General features: G+C 40.4%; 1 protein-coding gene across 1 annotated transcript in view; it reads left to right on the top strand.

Moving 5' to 3' along the window:
- LOC311034142 (uncharacterized protein) overlaps positions 1 to 17,416 on the top strand; it is a gene marked incomplete at its 5' end in the record, with an annotated part of 308,082 nt that overhangs the window by 273,203 nt on the left and 17,463 nt on the right. The window contains 2 exons of the mRNA XM_084041889.1: positions 10,925 to 11,266; positions 11,639 to 11,914. Coding sequence (XP_083898015.1) covers positions 10,925 to 11,266; positions 11,639 to 11,914 — 618 coding nt within the window. The remainder of the gene's footprint in view (positions 1 to 10,924; positions 11,267 to 11,638; positions 11,915 to 17,416) is intronic.

Raw genomic sequence — 17,416 nt, 5'->3', positions numbered from 1 at the left:
CCAGACATTATCCTGCTTATTACAAGGCTACTTAATAAATAAATAAATTGACCCAAAAGTAACAACAAAACGAAGTATTTCCTTGTTTACGGCAATGAAAGTATTCCATAAGTATTGGGCAGGGCGGAGCGGGAGTGGCTCAGGGGTAGAGTGAACTGGAAACCGCAAGGTTCCCAGTTCGATCGTGGGCTCCCCCAGAGTTAGTGTGGAAGTGTCCTTGAGCAAGACACTGAACCCCTAATTGCTTCCGATGAGCAGGTTGGTGCCTTGCATGGTTTCCTCCTCCATCGGTGTATGAATGTGTGAATGTGTGTGTGAATGGGTGAATGTAATGCACAATCTATGTAAAGAGCTTTGGATAAAAGCGCTATATAAATGCACCATTTACCATTTTACCATTTAGAAGTTCGCCTCGGAAAACAAATGACAGTATTCCATAAGGTAACCGGAAGACTCGCCCCCAAACACACTCGCCCCCATTCTATGTACCGCCGGATTTGCCCCAGGGCGACTGTGTTTTGGAAAACATTCTTGAGAGCAACGTTTAGTTGTAAATGACATGGTGTGTTTGTTTACATGGCTGTTATGTTGGATACGGCATCAAACCAAGCAGCGCAGGTTGACATGAGCAGGTGTTCTGAGTCTCTGATTAGACAGCGGTCTGTTATAGAGCTCATCGGTCATTATCAAGAAATAATGACCGATGATTGACCAATCAGAATCAAGCATTCAACCAAGCTGTCTAATAAAGTGTATTAAGGCATATAAGGCTTATTAGCCAGGGATCCTTTTAAGTGTTGCTCAGGGACACATCGACACAGACTGGGTGGACCAACTAGTTATTTGTGTATTTGTGGTCACATCCAATACTCAGTTTTAATTTCTGTTTGTGTGCTGTCGTAGAGGGTTGTTGTTGGTGCTGTTGTTGTTGTTGCACTTGCTCTGCTTTTTTATTATCTATCAATCTATCAATATTGTAGCGACTACGTCTTTACAATGAATTAAAACATTTAAAAGTAGCTACAATCAATAAATCAATCAGTCTCTTTCAATATTTAAATCAATTGATATTTAATCAGTAAAAGTGAGGTGAGGTTCTGCAGGCTTTCACTGTTGCAGTTTAAAATAAGGGAGAATAAAAAAGAGAAAAGCATAAAAAGCCTAAAAGAAAGCATGATCAAATCAGTTTAAAAAAAAAAAAAAAAAAAAAATTTTTAAATCATTCTAAATCATTCTAAATCATTCAAAATCATTTTAAATCAATCATTTGGGTTAAAAGAAATCCCAGGTCAAAATGTAACGTGCATATTACACAGTCGATAAAAGGCACAGGTGACAGGCTTAGTTCAACAGTCTGACAGTTGCTGGATACAGTATAAACTGCAAACTGCCAAAGTCTTTTGTTGTCTCTTCATACTCCGTTATTGCAGGTTATGAACTGATTTTATGATTTTAAACTATAATGTGGTTTTAATGAATTGAACTATTGATGTGCATCAAGGGACTGGTGTTGTAAATGATGTTCAGTATGTGTACACCACACACTGCTTCAGCAACTCACAATGTTTCTCTGTAGTTGTCTCTTAAAAATAAACTATTAAAGTAAACTAACGATAGACAATGATGTTTGTCAACTAGACTCAATGTGCACAGTGCAGAAGTGCAGCTATCCAGTACTTGTAACAAATACACACACACACACACACACACACACACACACACACACACACACACACACACACACACACGCGCAGTTGAGCGGTGGGAGCTGTGTGACAATCAAGGTGACCGGGGGGAGTGGAACGGGGGCGGGAGGGGGGGTGGGGGTTTCAACATGAGTGGAAAGTGGGACAACAGCACCCTGGAGCGTGCAGTGGCATTTCCCCCCCCCCCGCTCAGATGAGCAGGTTGAGAAGATGTAATCATGTGGTCTACAAAGACCACATGAAGCCACATGCCTGAGAGCTGAGCTAGCAGTGAAAACAGAGCTATAATATGACTCACTAACACTGTTGAACATGTCCAGGACAGAAGTCACATTATCATCATTAGTTTTTACATTTACCAGGACAGGCTTCAGACGTGCCTCCTCAGGAGACTCGGCTCAGATCTGAACCCATTTGATTTGATCAATAAAATGATATCAGTTCCAACCATTCTGTCAATCCAAGCTCAGCTCTATGTGTTAAACACAATTACGAATTATGAAGAGTGGACCACCTTCAGCAGCCGTTTCTTATACATTTTGGTGCTTTTCGGCGATAGTTGAGTCTTCTTTCACTTTCTCCCCCCCTTCCCCCCAAGGTTGGTAGTCTGTGCTGCAGCGCCTAAAGCCCTTCCATTAAGCCGGCATTGTTTCTAAGTAATGCCAGCAGCTTCTAGAAGCTAAGTTGACCACAATGCCAGGCACATAGAGTCTTAATTAAGGTCGCTTCACTTTGTCTCTTCTAAGAACATTAATGAGTTCAAACCACACGGCTCAAACAAAGGAAGCCCAGGCCTACTTTCACACATCCTTCACGTGTTTATAGCACATAGAACACTTTCCAACCACAGCTGCAGCAGTGTTGATGTTACTGACAAGTATTTAGAGAGAGTCACTACTGTGAATAGACTTGTAGTTATCACTAATACTAATTAATATCATTTAATATTAATATCATTTAATATTATTATTAATTAATATCATTGCTTACAGGGCCAGTGGGGGAGGCAAACTAAATGAATTAATGTTGAGAGAGAGAACAAGTTCAGCCAATGAAAATATAGCACATGGATTACAGTAGCATTTCTAACTTCTGATTGGGTGGTCAGCATAGCCCGCCTCCAAAGTCTCCCACTACAAACTGTGTCTTCTTGACTTGTTCAGACACACCAATACAATTTCAATTCAATTCAAAGAAGCTTTATTGGTATGAGAAAGCATGCGTTTGCATTTCCAAAGCAAGTGTCAAAATATAATAAAAACAGTTGAAAATGGGGAAAGTATATAGAGTTGGAGGGGGTACAGCATTGTGTAAACAGAGTTATGTCACATTGCATCGTTATATACATGTTTTATGTACAGGGTATAAAGCTTTTTGAGACAAATAGCAACAATCTTTTGCATCACTTTGGGACAAATAGCAACATTTTTAAAATAGTATACAAACAAAGGTAGCAGCTCTGTTTATATGTGCAGTAAGTCTAGAGGTCTCGCCCCAAAACACGCTAGCCCCCATTTCTTTCACGGACCGCTCACCCACAGCGGTCCTTGTATTCGTTTTACGGAGGATAAAGTTAGAAATAAGTTTAGGGTTTAGACATAGTTTTACTGAGGTTAAGGTAAGAAATAAGGTTAGGTTTAGACATAGTTTTACTGAGGTTAAGGTTAGGAATAAGGTTAGATTTAGACATAGTTTTACTGAGGTTAAGGTTAGGAATAAGGTTAGGTTTAGACGTGGTTTACTGAGGTTAAGGTAAGGAATAAGGTTAGGTTTAGACATAGTTTTACTGAGGTTAAGGTTATGAATAAGGTTAGGTTTAGACATAGTTTTACTGAGGTTAAGGTTAGGAATAAGGTTAGATTTAGACATAGTTTTACTGAGGTTAAGGTTAGAAATAAGGTTAGGTTTAGACATAGTTTTACTGAGGTTACGTTTAGGAATAAGGTTAGGTTTAGATATAGTTTTACGGAGGTCAAGGTTAGGAATAAGGTTAGGTTTAGACGTGGTTTACTGAGGTTAAGGTAAGGAATAAGGTTAGGTTTAGACATAGTTTTACTGAGGTTAAGGTTAGGAATAAGGTTAGGTTTAGACATAATTTTACTGAGGTAAAGGTTATAGGAATAAGGTTAGGTTTAGACATAGTTTTACTGAGGAATAAGGTTAGGAATAAGGTTAGGTTTAGACATAGTTTTACTGAGGTTACGTCGAGGAAAAAGGTTAGGTTTAGACATAGTTTTACTGAGGTTAAGGATAGGAATAAGGTTAGGTTTAGACATAGTTTTACTGAGGTTAATGTTAGGAATAAGGTTAGGTTTAGACATAATTTTACTGAGGTAAAGGTTATAGGAATAAGGTTAGGTTTAGACATAGTTTTACTGAGGAATAAGGTTAGGAATAAGGTTAGGTTTAGACATAGTTTTACTGAGGTTACGTCGAGGAATAAGGTTAGGTTTAGACATAGTTTTACTGAGGTTAAGGTAAGGAATAAGGTTAGGTTTAGACATAGTTTTACTGAGGTTAAGGTTAGGAATAAGGTTAGGTTTAGACATAGTTTTACTGAGGTTAAGGTTAGGAATAAGGTTAGGTTTAGACATAGTTTTACTGAGGTTAAGGATAGGAATAAGGTTAGGTTTAGACATAGTTTTACTGAGGTTAAGGTTAGGAATAAGGTTAGGTTTAGACATAGTTTTACTGAGGTTAAGGTTAGGAATAAGGTTAGGTTTAGACATAGTTTTACTGAGGTTAAGGTTAGGAATAAGGTTAGGTTTAGACATAGTTTTACTGAGGTTACGTCGAGGAATAAGGTTAGACCCGGTTAAGACTCCGTAAGGGCACGGTCCAACCGCACTTTTATTTTACCTCTGGGGCGGAATCTGCCAATGCTTTGTCAATGCAAATGCATTGACAAAGCATTGGCCTTGCGCATTTTACATAACTGAATATGACAATCCTGTTTGCAGTTGCCAGATTTCTGTGTCCCCTGGATTTTCAGGGCAAATAGTTGAATGTAGTGCAAATTCAACTAAATTCAACTAGAGAATGATCAACTCTCAATCTTAAGGAGGAGTTGGAAGCCAGGCAGTAAACCTTAAGAGATTTTTTTGTTTTTGTTTGTGTATTTAAGTGTACAAAAGATATTAAAAAAAATCATAATCTTTCAAGCATAATAATTGTATGAAATCTTAAATAAATAACGAAATATTTTTTTTTGTTTTGTTTATAAGGCATGGCATAAAGCAGCTGTTCTCAACCTTTTTTGTATCATTTCTCAGTATAATATGTACCGCATTGTGCACTTAGTTGTATGTCATACACTGTGATTATATACTGATACCTGTTGGAAGGAAAGCTTACCTGTGATAATCACTCTATTTGGTCACATGTCACCATCTCAAAACATTTTGTACCAAGGCTTCCCATAAAGAGGTTTGTTTCAAAATGATTCACAATTGTCTGCTTTACTGTCTATATTCTGTACATGGGTATAGGGATATCAGTGAAATTATAATCCCAAGAACCATTATGATGTGATATGTTCTCTAGCAGTATTTATAATGATGGTAACTATCAGTCATTTAGCCGGGAACCCACTGGAACCCCCTCAAGGACCCCTGGGGTCCCCGCAACCCACGTTGAGAACCCCTGAATAATGACGGTTCGGTATCAACAGACATTCTGAAAATGGTTATGTGGCGCCATCTGCTGGGGGAACTGACAACAATAATGGGACGGGAGTTGGAAAATGTCCCATGTTACGTGTTTTCCAATAAGCTACATTATTTAACTGTTTAGAATGTAAAAGTTTTGATTGACCCCTTTAATGTTCACAAATAGAAGTTAGAAACAGCCCTTACAGTACTTACAGTAAAAATACAAATTCAAATCAAATCCTAGTTCCCAGTAGGCTATATCGGTGAAATAAACTGTAAGGCATGCAGTTTAACCGGTGTTGACTCCCTAGTCCATGTGTAACATACAGTTTAACCTGTGTAGCATGCAGTGCCTCCATCAGGTGCACAAAGACAAGGAACAGGAAATCATTGGTTTTATCCAAGGTTTCTTGGCTTCGTGTTGTTCCTGTAAAATCATGATGTGGATTAAGTTCAACATTTTGCTGGTAATAATATGGACATTAAGCTGTTACAACACTGCTGTGTCAGGTAACAGTTATATATTACATTTATTTACGACCGTGAAGAACGTTGGTGTACAGTTTATTCTCTTGTTCTTAATAATGTGTGCAGGAAACTATATGTACAGAGTTATGATGTTGAGCAGGAATTGCATATTATTGTGTAAATGTGGTCAAATATGAAAGCTGTGCTGTGTGCGTTTTGCTCTTATCTGTGGACAACTTGTAAAAACATTTATAGCTGCACTTCTAGACACAGGAAATAGTTCCATGCGGAACCTCTGCCTATAGCTCCGACTCCGAGATGAGGTTCCACTGCGTTGGGTGCCAGCAGGTTTTTGATTGATTGGTCACAAACAGAATGACAAAAACACAACGATAAATATAATTAAAAAGCAAAAAAAAAAAAAAAAGAACATAAAATCAGTCCAACTACAGCTAGCCACACATGCTCACAGTCTGTAGAGGCTGCATACACTCAGCCCCCGAAAAGTTCAGTCAGACAACAATTGGATTGGATTAGAATATATACTTATTAAGCAAGCTTGAGCATAGATATAGGAAGCATAAAGAAGCATAGTTTGGCGTGAGGTCTCTGAATCCATTCACTCCCTGTAAGAATAACATTTTAATAAATGTTACATGCCAAATAGCATTTACAGGGAGTGAATAAGACCCCCATGGGGATCTAGAAACAGAACAGGTGGATGCCGGGGAGGCGGTGGGATGAGACTATTCATGGTAGCAGCATACGTAGCAAGCACGGCCCGAAATGGTCCGCGAGCCGCCTGTTACCCGACGGCCCGAAATGGTCCTCGAGCCGCCCGTCAATCACCCCGTTGTCACCCCATTGCCTGCGGTGCGAGAGAGTGAGGGTGGGAAGTGTGGAGGACGAAGAAGTCAGACCCTCGTTACTCGCAGTGTTTGTACCGTTCGTTTTAGACCGAAACAAGTGTTCGTAGCCCTCCGTGAAGTGGACGTTGACCCCACGACAGAAGGAGCCACACACCTCGCCATCGGATCCTGAACAACTGCGATTCCCCGCATTCTGGCCGTTCCTGTGTTTGTTGTGACAGACCGTCACTGACACGCAGGGAACCGTTCCAGATCACCTCCGCTGCTAGCCCTGTGTGAACCATGGCTACTCCGCTGCCTGCCTTACTGGTATTTCATTTATCATTTGAGCTCATAGGCCTACTTTTGTTTTGGGGAGAGCGAACTTTGTTTTGATTTATTTGTTTGTTGTTTGGGGGAACCTAAATAGCAGCCGATCTACTCGGTGAAGAGGACTTAACCATAACGCGCGTTGCGTCTTGCGTGCTGCGTGCGTGTTAAGGACCGGGCACGGACTATTAAGCCCGTGGTACGTGACTCTATCAAAGAACTTGGTTTATGATGGCATTGTGTTGTGCGCTGTTGTGAACTGATGGTAATTCATTGAATTGTGTTTTTGCCTTGAAAACGAGGGGTTACACACGTAACCCGGGTTCTGTAATTTTGTGAATTATTACGGGGCCAGGCTTCCAGCATGGACCCGTTCTGTTATTGAGATTATTACAGGGACAGAGCTCTCAGCTCTGTACCTGTCTTGGTATTGGCAGTATTCCATTTCTTCTTCTTCTTCTTCTGCCGTTTTTGCCAGTTCTGGCTGAACCGTGCATACGCTTTTTACGAAACTCGGCCATATGGTAGATGGTCATGAAAAACTATCAAGAAATAATTCTCACAATCTTTCGTCAAAAGGTGGCGCTATAGCACTCAGTTGAAAATGCCAACTTTGAACAGATACAACTCATGCCCTGTTTGACCTACAGCCATGAAACTTCGATGCACACATGCGTCTCCTCATGCCTAACAACCTTCACTGTTTGACTTTTGACCTCTGACCTTTAGATCTCCCACCATTTCGAATTATATGAAAAGCAGTAAAAAGCAGTTAAAACCTATCTCCTCCTGGGATTTTTGAGCAATCTGCACGAAACGTTTTACACATGAACTTTGGACCTATGCCGACAAACGTTTGCAAAAGATTTTCCATAAGTGAAAAAATGAAGCTTTAATGAGCCAATGAATATTGCAGTTTTATGACAATTATTCATCTGCCCCTAACACATACATGCAGACTTACCATTCTTTGAAACTTTGCAGAAATGTAAAGGGCCATTCCAAATATCACTGAAACCAATCTTACTCCAATTGGTCAAACGGGGGCGCTATAGCAATTTTTTGAAAATGCAAACTTTAAACAGGCAAAAGTCATGCCTCGTTTGGCCGACAGCCATTAGACCTGCTTACACATGTGCCTTGACTAATGAGGAACACATCTATCACGTTGACCAGTAAGCACCGCCCTTAGATTGTCCGCAATCTTGAGCAGTTTGAAAAACACTTAAACCCAGGATTTTTCAGCTATTTGCGTGAAACTGTATCATCGGTGTGATCTCTTTTTTTCAGAGGTTTGTCTGTTGCTCCAATAGCTTCCCGCTTAAGTGTATGTCTCACAACCTCAAGGTCACAGGTTCAAGCCTCATTTGGTGCAGACTTCATCTAAGTTGCATTTCACACAACATGACTATCAATGAATACATCTGCAATTGTTAAAGATAACGTGAAATACTTAATTGAGTTTTTTTTACATACTTCATTGTGAAAATAGCTGATCTACAATCTCACAACTTTTCAGATAGCAATGAGAGTATGTTTTTTCAATGTATAACATACTTCATTGTGAAAATAGCCGATGTACAATCTGACAACTTTTAATGGTTTGTGAGCTTGTAGATCGGCTACTTTCACTAGTTTTGGTTCTGAGGAGATGTACAATTTCTTCATTGGTAAATGGTTTGTGAACGAGTGATCTTTGTGTTAGTGAAACAGGGGCTTGGGTCATGACAGAAGGCAAGAGTTTGTGATCCTCAACAGACAATATCAGCCTGGACAAAGCTATAGCACTATAGGTAGTGTTGCAGCTACCTAAGAGTGCCTCACGATCGCAAGGTTGCCGGTTCAAGCCTCACTTGATGCAGACTCATTTAAGTTGAATTGCAAAAAACATGACTCAATCTATTCCGTTTCCATGGCTCTCTCTCTCTCTCTTCAATCTATTCCGTTTCTATCTTCAATCTATTCCGTGTCCATGTCTCTCTCTCTGTCTCTTCAATCTATTCCGTTTCTATCTTCAATCTATTCCGTTTCCATGTCTCTCTCTCTGTCTCTTCAATCTATTCCGTCTCTCTCTCTCTCTCTCTCTCTCTCTCTCTCTCTCTCTCTCTCTCTCTCTCTCTCTCTCTCTGAGGGTCCGCCATAGCTGAGTGGTTAGGGAGCCAGAGGCTCTGGTTGACCCAGGTACGATTCCAGGCCAGGTCAGCAAATGTGTCGATGAAATGAAATTTGTCCCTGAGCAAGACTCTTAACCCCTAATTGCTCACAGGCCCTCATTGGAAACAAGACCGCAAGGACTTTCATGAACTGACCTGTTAAAGGAATTATCATTTCTCTTTCTCTCTCCTGGCCCTGTATTATCGCTGCTTGCAGCTATATTATTTTGTTTGTTTTTTGTTTTTTTAAACTGTTGATCCTCTGGTTGACTTTTGGTTTATTTTGCAAATGATGAATTGAATTGTATGAACTGCTTGGTTGGTTTAACTTTCTTAACTAAAAGATTTGCAACTAAACTTAAAACTTTTGTTGGTTTATTCAGTGGTGAGCTGTGGATTTTTAAACTAAGGGTGCTCTATTTTATGACGTCACGTGCGCGCTCAGGCATGTGCACATAGCCACTCAGCTCAGTGCTAGTTGAAATACTGTATTCAACATGTGATTATTAATGTATTTATATGTCTTATTATTTTGTTGCATCGTTAATTTTTATTTTTGTTTCAATTAATCAATTATTTTATTTTCCTTTTAGTTTTATATAAAAGCTCTTTACATAGACTCACCCACACATAAGTAGTTAAAATAGTAGTCTTGTCTCAGAGAACTGGGTCCTCTGCTAAGCGATCCCCTTCACACTGCAGTGCAGAGACTGTTGTCTCTCATTGTGAGAGGAATGGAACACATTCAATTCAAGTCCACGCGAACCTTGAGAGGCTATTGTTTAAATTTTAAGGTGTTAACGACCGCCGCTGACGGTGAGTGCATGTGGAGCACGCGCGAGCCCCCAGCTCCCACAGTGTCAGAACTAAGGATAAGATATACACTGGAGATGAGGAGATGACCACATTACCTATCCATAACAAAAACACCCAATCAACAAGAATTCACTATGGAAGCTATTAAATGTCTTAAATGTATAATGGCTTGTTCCTTCAATGAGGTACTGCATCAGGTGTAGCCCCATTTAGAACCTCTCCCTCCGCTATGTAGCTCCGAGATGAGGTCCAACGTGGCCCGGTGCCGTTTGACCGGTACATTTTTGAATATTTTCCACTTTACATGTTTCTTACCCCTATCTGCACATCGTATCCAAAAAGTAAAGGTTTTCTGAAATGCTCTCAGATGTTTTAACTTCTAGCGCGAATTATTATTAATATTTCCCATAATTATTACGCCATGTCCGCTACACTTACCTCACTGTTTATTGCTTTCTATTGTATATATTGTGTTGTACTCAGTGTTGTACTTTCTTCCCTCGTTTATACTGTATGATTTAGGATTGCTGTGGGGAATGGAATTATTTCCATTTACAACCAGGAACAGCACAGAAGCTAAAGTTCTTGCTCTGCTTTATGTCTGTCTGTCTGTCTGTCTGTCTGTCTGTCTGTCTGTCTGTCTGCCTGCCTGCCTGCCTGCCTGCCTGCCTGCCAGAGCGACTTACAATAAGCCCCATCAAATGTATTTTATTTCTTTTTTTAATTTACTTGCCCCATGCAATCAGGCAATCATTAGTCAATACACGATCTGACTAAGCTTACAAGAACATGGGAGCAACACTAAAATGGTTTTATAAAAACTGTGTTGTCGGTGTGCAAGTAATCAGTTTGTGCCCGCACATTGCGAAACACAGCTCAAACCTTAACATCTGTGGACAAGCAAGCAGCATACATCTGCAGTATCTAAATAAGACATTTTGTTTTGTTTTAAGGAGAACTTCAGGTTATCGGGTCCTCTCAGCCCGTGCTGGTCAAAGTGGGGGATGATGTGATCCTTCCATGTCACATTGAACCACCTGTCAACATGGAGGAGAAGACGGTGGAGTGGACCAGACCTGACCTGAAGCCAGAATACGTGCATGTTCTCCAAGATGGACAAGATGTATTCAGCTCCAAGAACCCGTTGTACAAAGCGAGGACTTTCCTGTTTCATGAGAAGCTGTCTCATGGTAACATCTCGCTGAAGCTGTCCAGGGTGAGGCTGTCAGACGAGGGGAAGTACAGGTGTTCTGTTCCACTCCTGGGCAGCAGCACTCTGGTCCAGCTCCTTGTTGGTAAGATTTAGTGTTCAAAACATGGATGTGGAAACCACCACACAACTTGACAGAACGTTTGGCATGGGGAGAAAGGGTCCACCCAAAACTAAATTTAGGTTTTGAAAGTAGCAGATCTACAAGTTGTGATCCAGGATAAACCAATTACCCACACCTCAAGTACAGTATTACAGTATACGGAATGTTTATATTTTTTCGTAAACAAATGCCCTACTTCATCATACAAGTGATGAAGAAGAGAGTCTCACAAAAATAGTGAAAATGGATCTTGAAGCTCACAACGGGTCGGATGTGACGGGAGCGTGTGAGATAGATAATCATGTTTAAATGTGTTTTTACAGGTCAGTGATCTCTATAAATGTGTTTTTACAGGTTCAGGGTCTCAGCCAGTGATCTCTTCAAATGGACCAACAGACGGTGGTGTATCTTTGTCATGTGACTCTGGGTGCTGGTATCCACAACCTGAGATGTCTTGGCTGGACGCTAATGGAACCCTCCTCCCTGCTGGACCCTCAGGGACAGAGACACGTCCTCCACACTGTTATGATGTCCAGAGGAATGTGACAGTGAGGACAGCAGGTCATGTGACCTGTAGAGTTCACCTGACACACTTCAACTACACTGTTGACACACAACTTTTCATCTCAGGTAATGAATGTTTACATCACTGTTTAACACCTTGAAGAACCTCTGTAAACACCTCTGTCCTTCTGTAACATTATATATACATTCTATAAATACTACACACTGTATTCACTGTAACATTCTATGTACATTCTGTAAATACTACACACTGTATTCACTGTAACATTATATATACATTCTATAAATACTACACACTGTATTCACTGTAACCTTCTATATACCGTAAATTTCGGACTATAAGCCGCGACTTTTTTTCCAATTTTTCGACCCTGCGGCTTATATAACGGTGCGGCTTATAGTGCGAAAATTACGGTACATTCTGTAAATACTACACACTGTTAGAGATGCTGTCATCAAGATTTTTCACTGGCGATCCGATTCCGATCAGGCAGCATTAATACAGATCCGATACCGTTCAATACCGATCCGATACGGCACATATTTAAGTCACTGATGTCTATCTCATGTTGGCTATTTTCAAATGGACGAAAGGCCTGAAGTGGTTAATGTATGTTTTGTAATAATAATCAAAATCTACAAAGTAACTAGTAACTAAAGTTTTCAAATAAATGTAGTGGAATAAAAGTACACTATTTGGATCCAAGATGTAGTGGAGTAGAAGTAAAAGTTTTGGAAATTGGATATACTCAAGTAAAGTACAAATACCTCAAAATTATACTTAAGTACAGTACTTAAGTACATGTACTTAGTTACAGTCCACCACTGTTCGAGAGAGAGGGGCTCGAGTCGCAAAGCGAGTGTGGTTCATTCAGCCAAAATCTGTCACTTGCGTTACAAATCGTATTCTTTGATCGGCAGCGGTGGCCTAGTGGTTAGAGGGGGTGGCCTTCATACCGGAAGATCCCTAGTTCGATTCCCCAATTCATCACATCAATCATGAATCACCGCTGAATAGCCCTTGAGCAAGGCTTCCATGCAGAGTCTGGCTGTAAATAAGTCCCGCACTTAGTCCAACACCCTGGGTAAACAACAAACTTTGCTTTTTTACTTAACTGACACAAGGTATTTATAAACATACTTGTGTGGATTACGGATTATAGTCTTGATCAGGGACGTGCGCTGTGCACTTCTGGATTGTGTTTTGTATGTATTTGTGTCAGTCCGTGCGACACGTGGTGCGTGGCCCCGACTGGCAGTGGTGTAAAGCAACTAAGTACATGTACTGAAGTCTCCAATAATAACCATAATAACCATAGTAACACTCACCATCAGACCTCCTCCTCACCTCTGATCAAAGCTAGGCACTTTTACATTAAACTATTGTGACACTGCATTCCTTTAAGTCCTGTCATGCCCTTCATTAATCACTCATTATGTACATAATTATCTGTTTGGACTCTCAAGTTATTTCCCATTGTTCCATTCTGCATACCTTAGACTTTCTCATCAACATAGCTAGTACCTGTTCACCTTAATGGAAACCACAACTATTTAAGTTGTCACACAAGAAACTAGTTTAGCTGGTAGAACTTCATCTCTTCCTCTCCTCAAGTAACACTGTCCTCTGAAAAGCCATCTGTTTGTATTATAATAACCATATGAAGTATAATACGCACTCACTCACTCACTCACTCACTCACCTTTGCAGCTAAGTGGCCCTTTTGCTCCTGCAATGTAAGGTTTTCTAAAGTATAGCTAGTACTTTAACCCTGACATCCCAATGTTGGGCATGTCATTATAGGCTAAAAAAGATGAGGGAAATGACTGATCTAAAAGCTCACAACATGCTGTGATGTGTTGTGAGCTTGCAGATTGGCTTTCAGCCTAAAATAATATTTAATTTGTTTATTTGATAAGTGGCTTGTTTTAAAATGTGTAGCGCTGTGGAATAGAGTAGACAATATGGCACATCAGGAGTCCATTATTATATATTTAGGGCTAGGCCTATATGTGATTCTGGTAATATTACCTTTTTTAAAGCATATTTTGCTATTTTCACAGAATTGAGGCAGCTATTAGCAATCATTTCTTTTAGCTGTCTTGTTGTCAGCTGTGTGTACATGGTACCATGTGTAATAGGCCTACTAAAAACATGTAATGAGCATGTTACTTTACGAGTCACCAAAGTTATTCAAACGCATTTTTATATGTTTCTACATTGTAACAAAGAAAGTATATAGGCTATATCTACACTTTTTTTTTTCAAAATAAAAAATGTGCCACGGACATGTTTGTCCGTGTACGGACATGTTGATGACCCCTAGGTGGGAGGGCACTTGACATCACTGCATCAGGTTAAAAGTGAGACTAAAACTGACTGATGACATTTAAATTATAATTATAAATAATAATTAATGATAGTGAAATTATAATTATTCGTCAAATGCTCGTCTTGATAAGGGCCACGGATTTTGGGAAAGGGCACTTTGAGGCAAAAGGGCAGGTGCTGAAGCACCAAAAGCCCCCCCAAGAGGTGTCTAGAAATAAACTGTTTTCAACACTGTCCCAAATTAGTCCCCAAATGTAGTTTCAAGTCTGCAACAAATTCTAATCATTGCTTTTTTTCTTTTCTTTTCAAAGGGGGGTCTTATGTTGAAGTTTCTGCAAATCAGATTTCTATTGAACCTGTCTTGGTGCTGTGTCAAACACAAGATTTTACGATTCTAAAAACATTTGGTAGTGACCAACACATTGTGGAAAAGTCTTCTCCTTGGACCTGAGTAATGCTGAGTCATTTTATCTCACACTGGTTTAAGCCTGAATTATACTTGATTGTGGGCCGGTGTCGCACACCAAAAATGGCAGATCTACAAGTTTACAATGTACAAAGTAGTGGCTCAGGAGGTAGAGCGGTGAACCGGCAAGGTCCCGGGCTCCCCCAGAGTTAGTGTCAAAGTGTCCTTGAGCAAGACACTGAACCCCTAATTGCTGCTGATGAGCAGGTTTGTGCCTTGCATGGTTTCCTCCTCCATCGGTGTGTGAATGTGTGTGTGAATGTGTGAATGTAATGCATAATCATTGTATAGTGCGTTGGATAAAGGCGCTTTTGCTATATATTGTTTCGACTAAACTTGATATTATTGTGATTACCACAAAAGGACACATCCTGTTATCATATGTGAACCAAGTCATTTTAACAGAATGCACCGTGATTCACTTAATTATAAATATACATGAAATGATTACATACAATTTATTTTGCTCTTCAATACAACAATTCTGATTTTAGGCTATTTACACCAAATTTCACTTTGGATTTGAATTTTCAATTTGATGAAATTAGTCAATTTATAAAATACAATTGCAATAAAAATGGTATCATTAGAAATACAGATTTTTTTTATCAGCTCATACTATTTCAACTTTAATTACATTCTGGGCACTAGGGAAAACTGGGGACCTTGGAAGAGTGATTACTAGGGAAATGTGGGTGTTAGTTGGGGTTAAAAAAAAAAGACTATGTGGACTGTTCTATACTGGCTGGCTGGTCTGGCTTCCCCACTTCACCCAGGGGTGTCGATTAGAACACAGGACAGAAAACGTCTTTCTCTCTCTCTCTCTTTAAACGGTTTACTAAAGACTTGAATGAGCACAGTACAGTGCAGTACAGAAATGAAATTACTATAATTGCAGAAGCCAATATAACAATCTGACAAAGGTATTATGCTTGCATACTGGACATCAGGAACTAATGTATAGGCTACATACATGTACCATAGTTACAATGAAATTAAATATATTACCCTGACAATGCTTGACAATAAGCAGCATGCATACAACATGAATCATTATAGGCCTACACATAACTTGTCAGAATGAACTATGAATTAGGCCTAATGCCCATTGTTCAATTACACTTGATACTATGCACCGTCACAAACAGTGTAAACATAAACAATGCTTCAATGCACTTACAGTATACTGAAATTATCTTGGTTACAATGAAATAAAGGCAAATAGAAAACACACCGTCATACTACTGTCAATCAAACAAACGTGTAGTGCACAATGTTACAAAACAGGACATCAAAGGCACATTCAACACACAAAATGAAGGGCATTTACAATAGGAAACACAGGACTTATATTTTGCATGAACACACACAAAAAACGGAGGATAAACTTGACACAACTGTTGTAGCAATTTCTTGATATGAACTGCAACACACTTCTGAGACCAGGACAGAGGAGAAAAGGGAAAAAGTCTCGTTCACTGCCCTGTGCACACACTTAACGAGCACGCACCAGACCTCATTCACGGCCAGCCTTTTGTACAGTGGGCACCTGGAAGAGTGGACACTTTGTGGGGGAGAAGAGTGGGCACTAGAGAAGAGTGGGCACCATGAAAACTGGACACTAGGAAGAGTGGGCACTAGAGAAGAGTGAGCACCAGGAAGAGTGGGCACTAGAGAAATGTGGGCACCCTGAATGAGTGGGCACTTTGAGGGTAGAACAGAGGACACCAGGAAATGAAGTCATAGGATTTGTGTCGACAGAAAGTGTTTTGCATGTGATAAAGATGGTATTTTTTTGTGCCTGTGAGACTGCATTCCTGTGTGCCTGTCTGTCACACGCTTGGTAGTCCGCTGTAGTATCCTAACATAGCATGCTGCTTTGCTGTTGTTGTACAAGAGCAAGAGTAAAAGCAAGAGTGAAGAAATAGGTCTTCATTTGTGCTTTAAAACTACCCACAGAGGCTAGACCTAGTGCCCAGTCTCCCCCAAAGATGGTGCGCAGATTTCCCTAGTGCCCACCTTTCCTGTAATTGTTGATAATATGGGGAAAATATATTTACTTCATGGTCATATAGGCCTACATCTATACAATAATGTTAATGCATACTCAGCTAGAAAATTGTACTCCTCAGAGCTCATGTCTCCACCAGGCCGGATTGCCTACCCTGGGTCCGCAAACTTTGGAGGATCCTGGAATGGTATCTGAAAAGCTAGACAGGAAATGGGTAGAGAGAGATGGGGAGTGACGCGTGATTTGCAGCCCCGGCTTAACGGAAGGGCTTTAGGTGCTGAAACACAGGGCTCCAACCTCGTGGGGGGGGGGGGGGGGGCAAACGGCATGGAGAAAGTGATAGAAGACAGAACTATCGCCAAAAAGCGATAGCTGTCAAAGCGGTCCCGGGTCCAAGCACCGGGCATCACGAAGGCTTAAGCCGGCCTTGGTGATTTGGGACAAGACCGGCGCTTTGGGCAAACCACGCCCCGCTGGACTGTCTCCATTGGTTGGCTGTTCCCTGTTGCTGTCAAAATACGCTTGTCTGTTATACAGGTTATAATTATTGCTTCTCTGCTGGCTAAATAGATGGAGACGGCGGTCTTGTGCATCCGTATGTCAACTGTTGTTGTGAAAACACGCTAGTCTGTTCTCTCTCTCTCTCTCTCTCTGTCTTTTGGGTAAAGCGAGCTTGCTTTCATATTGAGCGCGAGAGAGAGCGCACCAACACCGTTTAAAAATAATATATTTAAGATATGTTTGGAGTGGAGTGAGGAGATAATTACGGCTGAGAACGGTACATACCGCAAACTGTAC

This window comes from Gymnoscopelus microlampas, assembly GCF_963454915.1.
Source record: "Gymnoscopelus microlampas genome assembly, chromosome: 18".
NCBI classification, from domain to species: Eukaryota; Metazoa; Chordata; class Actinopteri; order Myctophiformes; family Myctophidae; genus Gymnoscopelus; species Gymnoscopelus microlampas.
The sequence above is the reverse complement of the archived record's forward strand: the minus strand, read 5'-3'. Positions and strand labels throughout refer to the sequence as shown.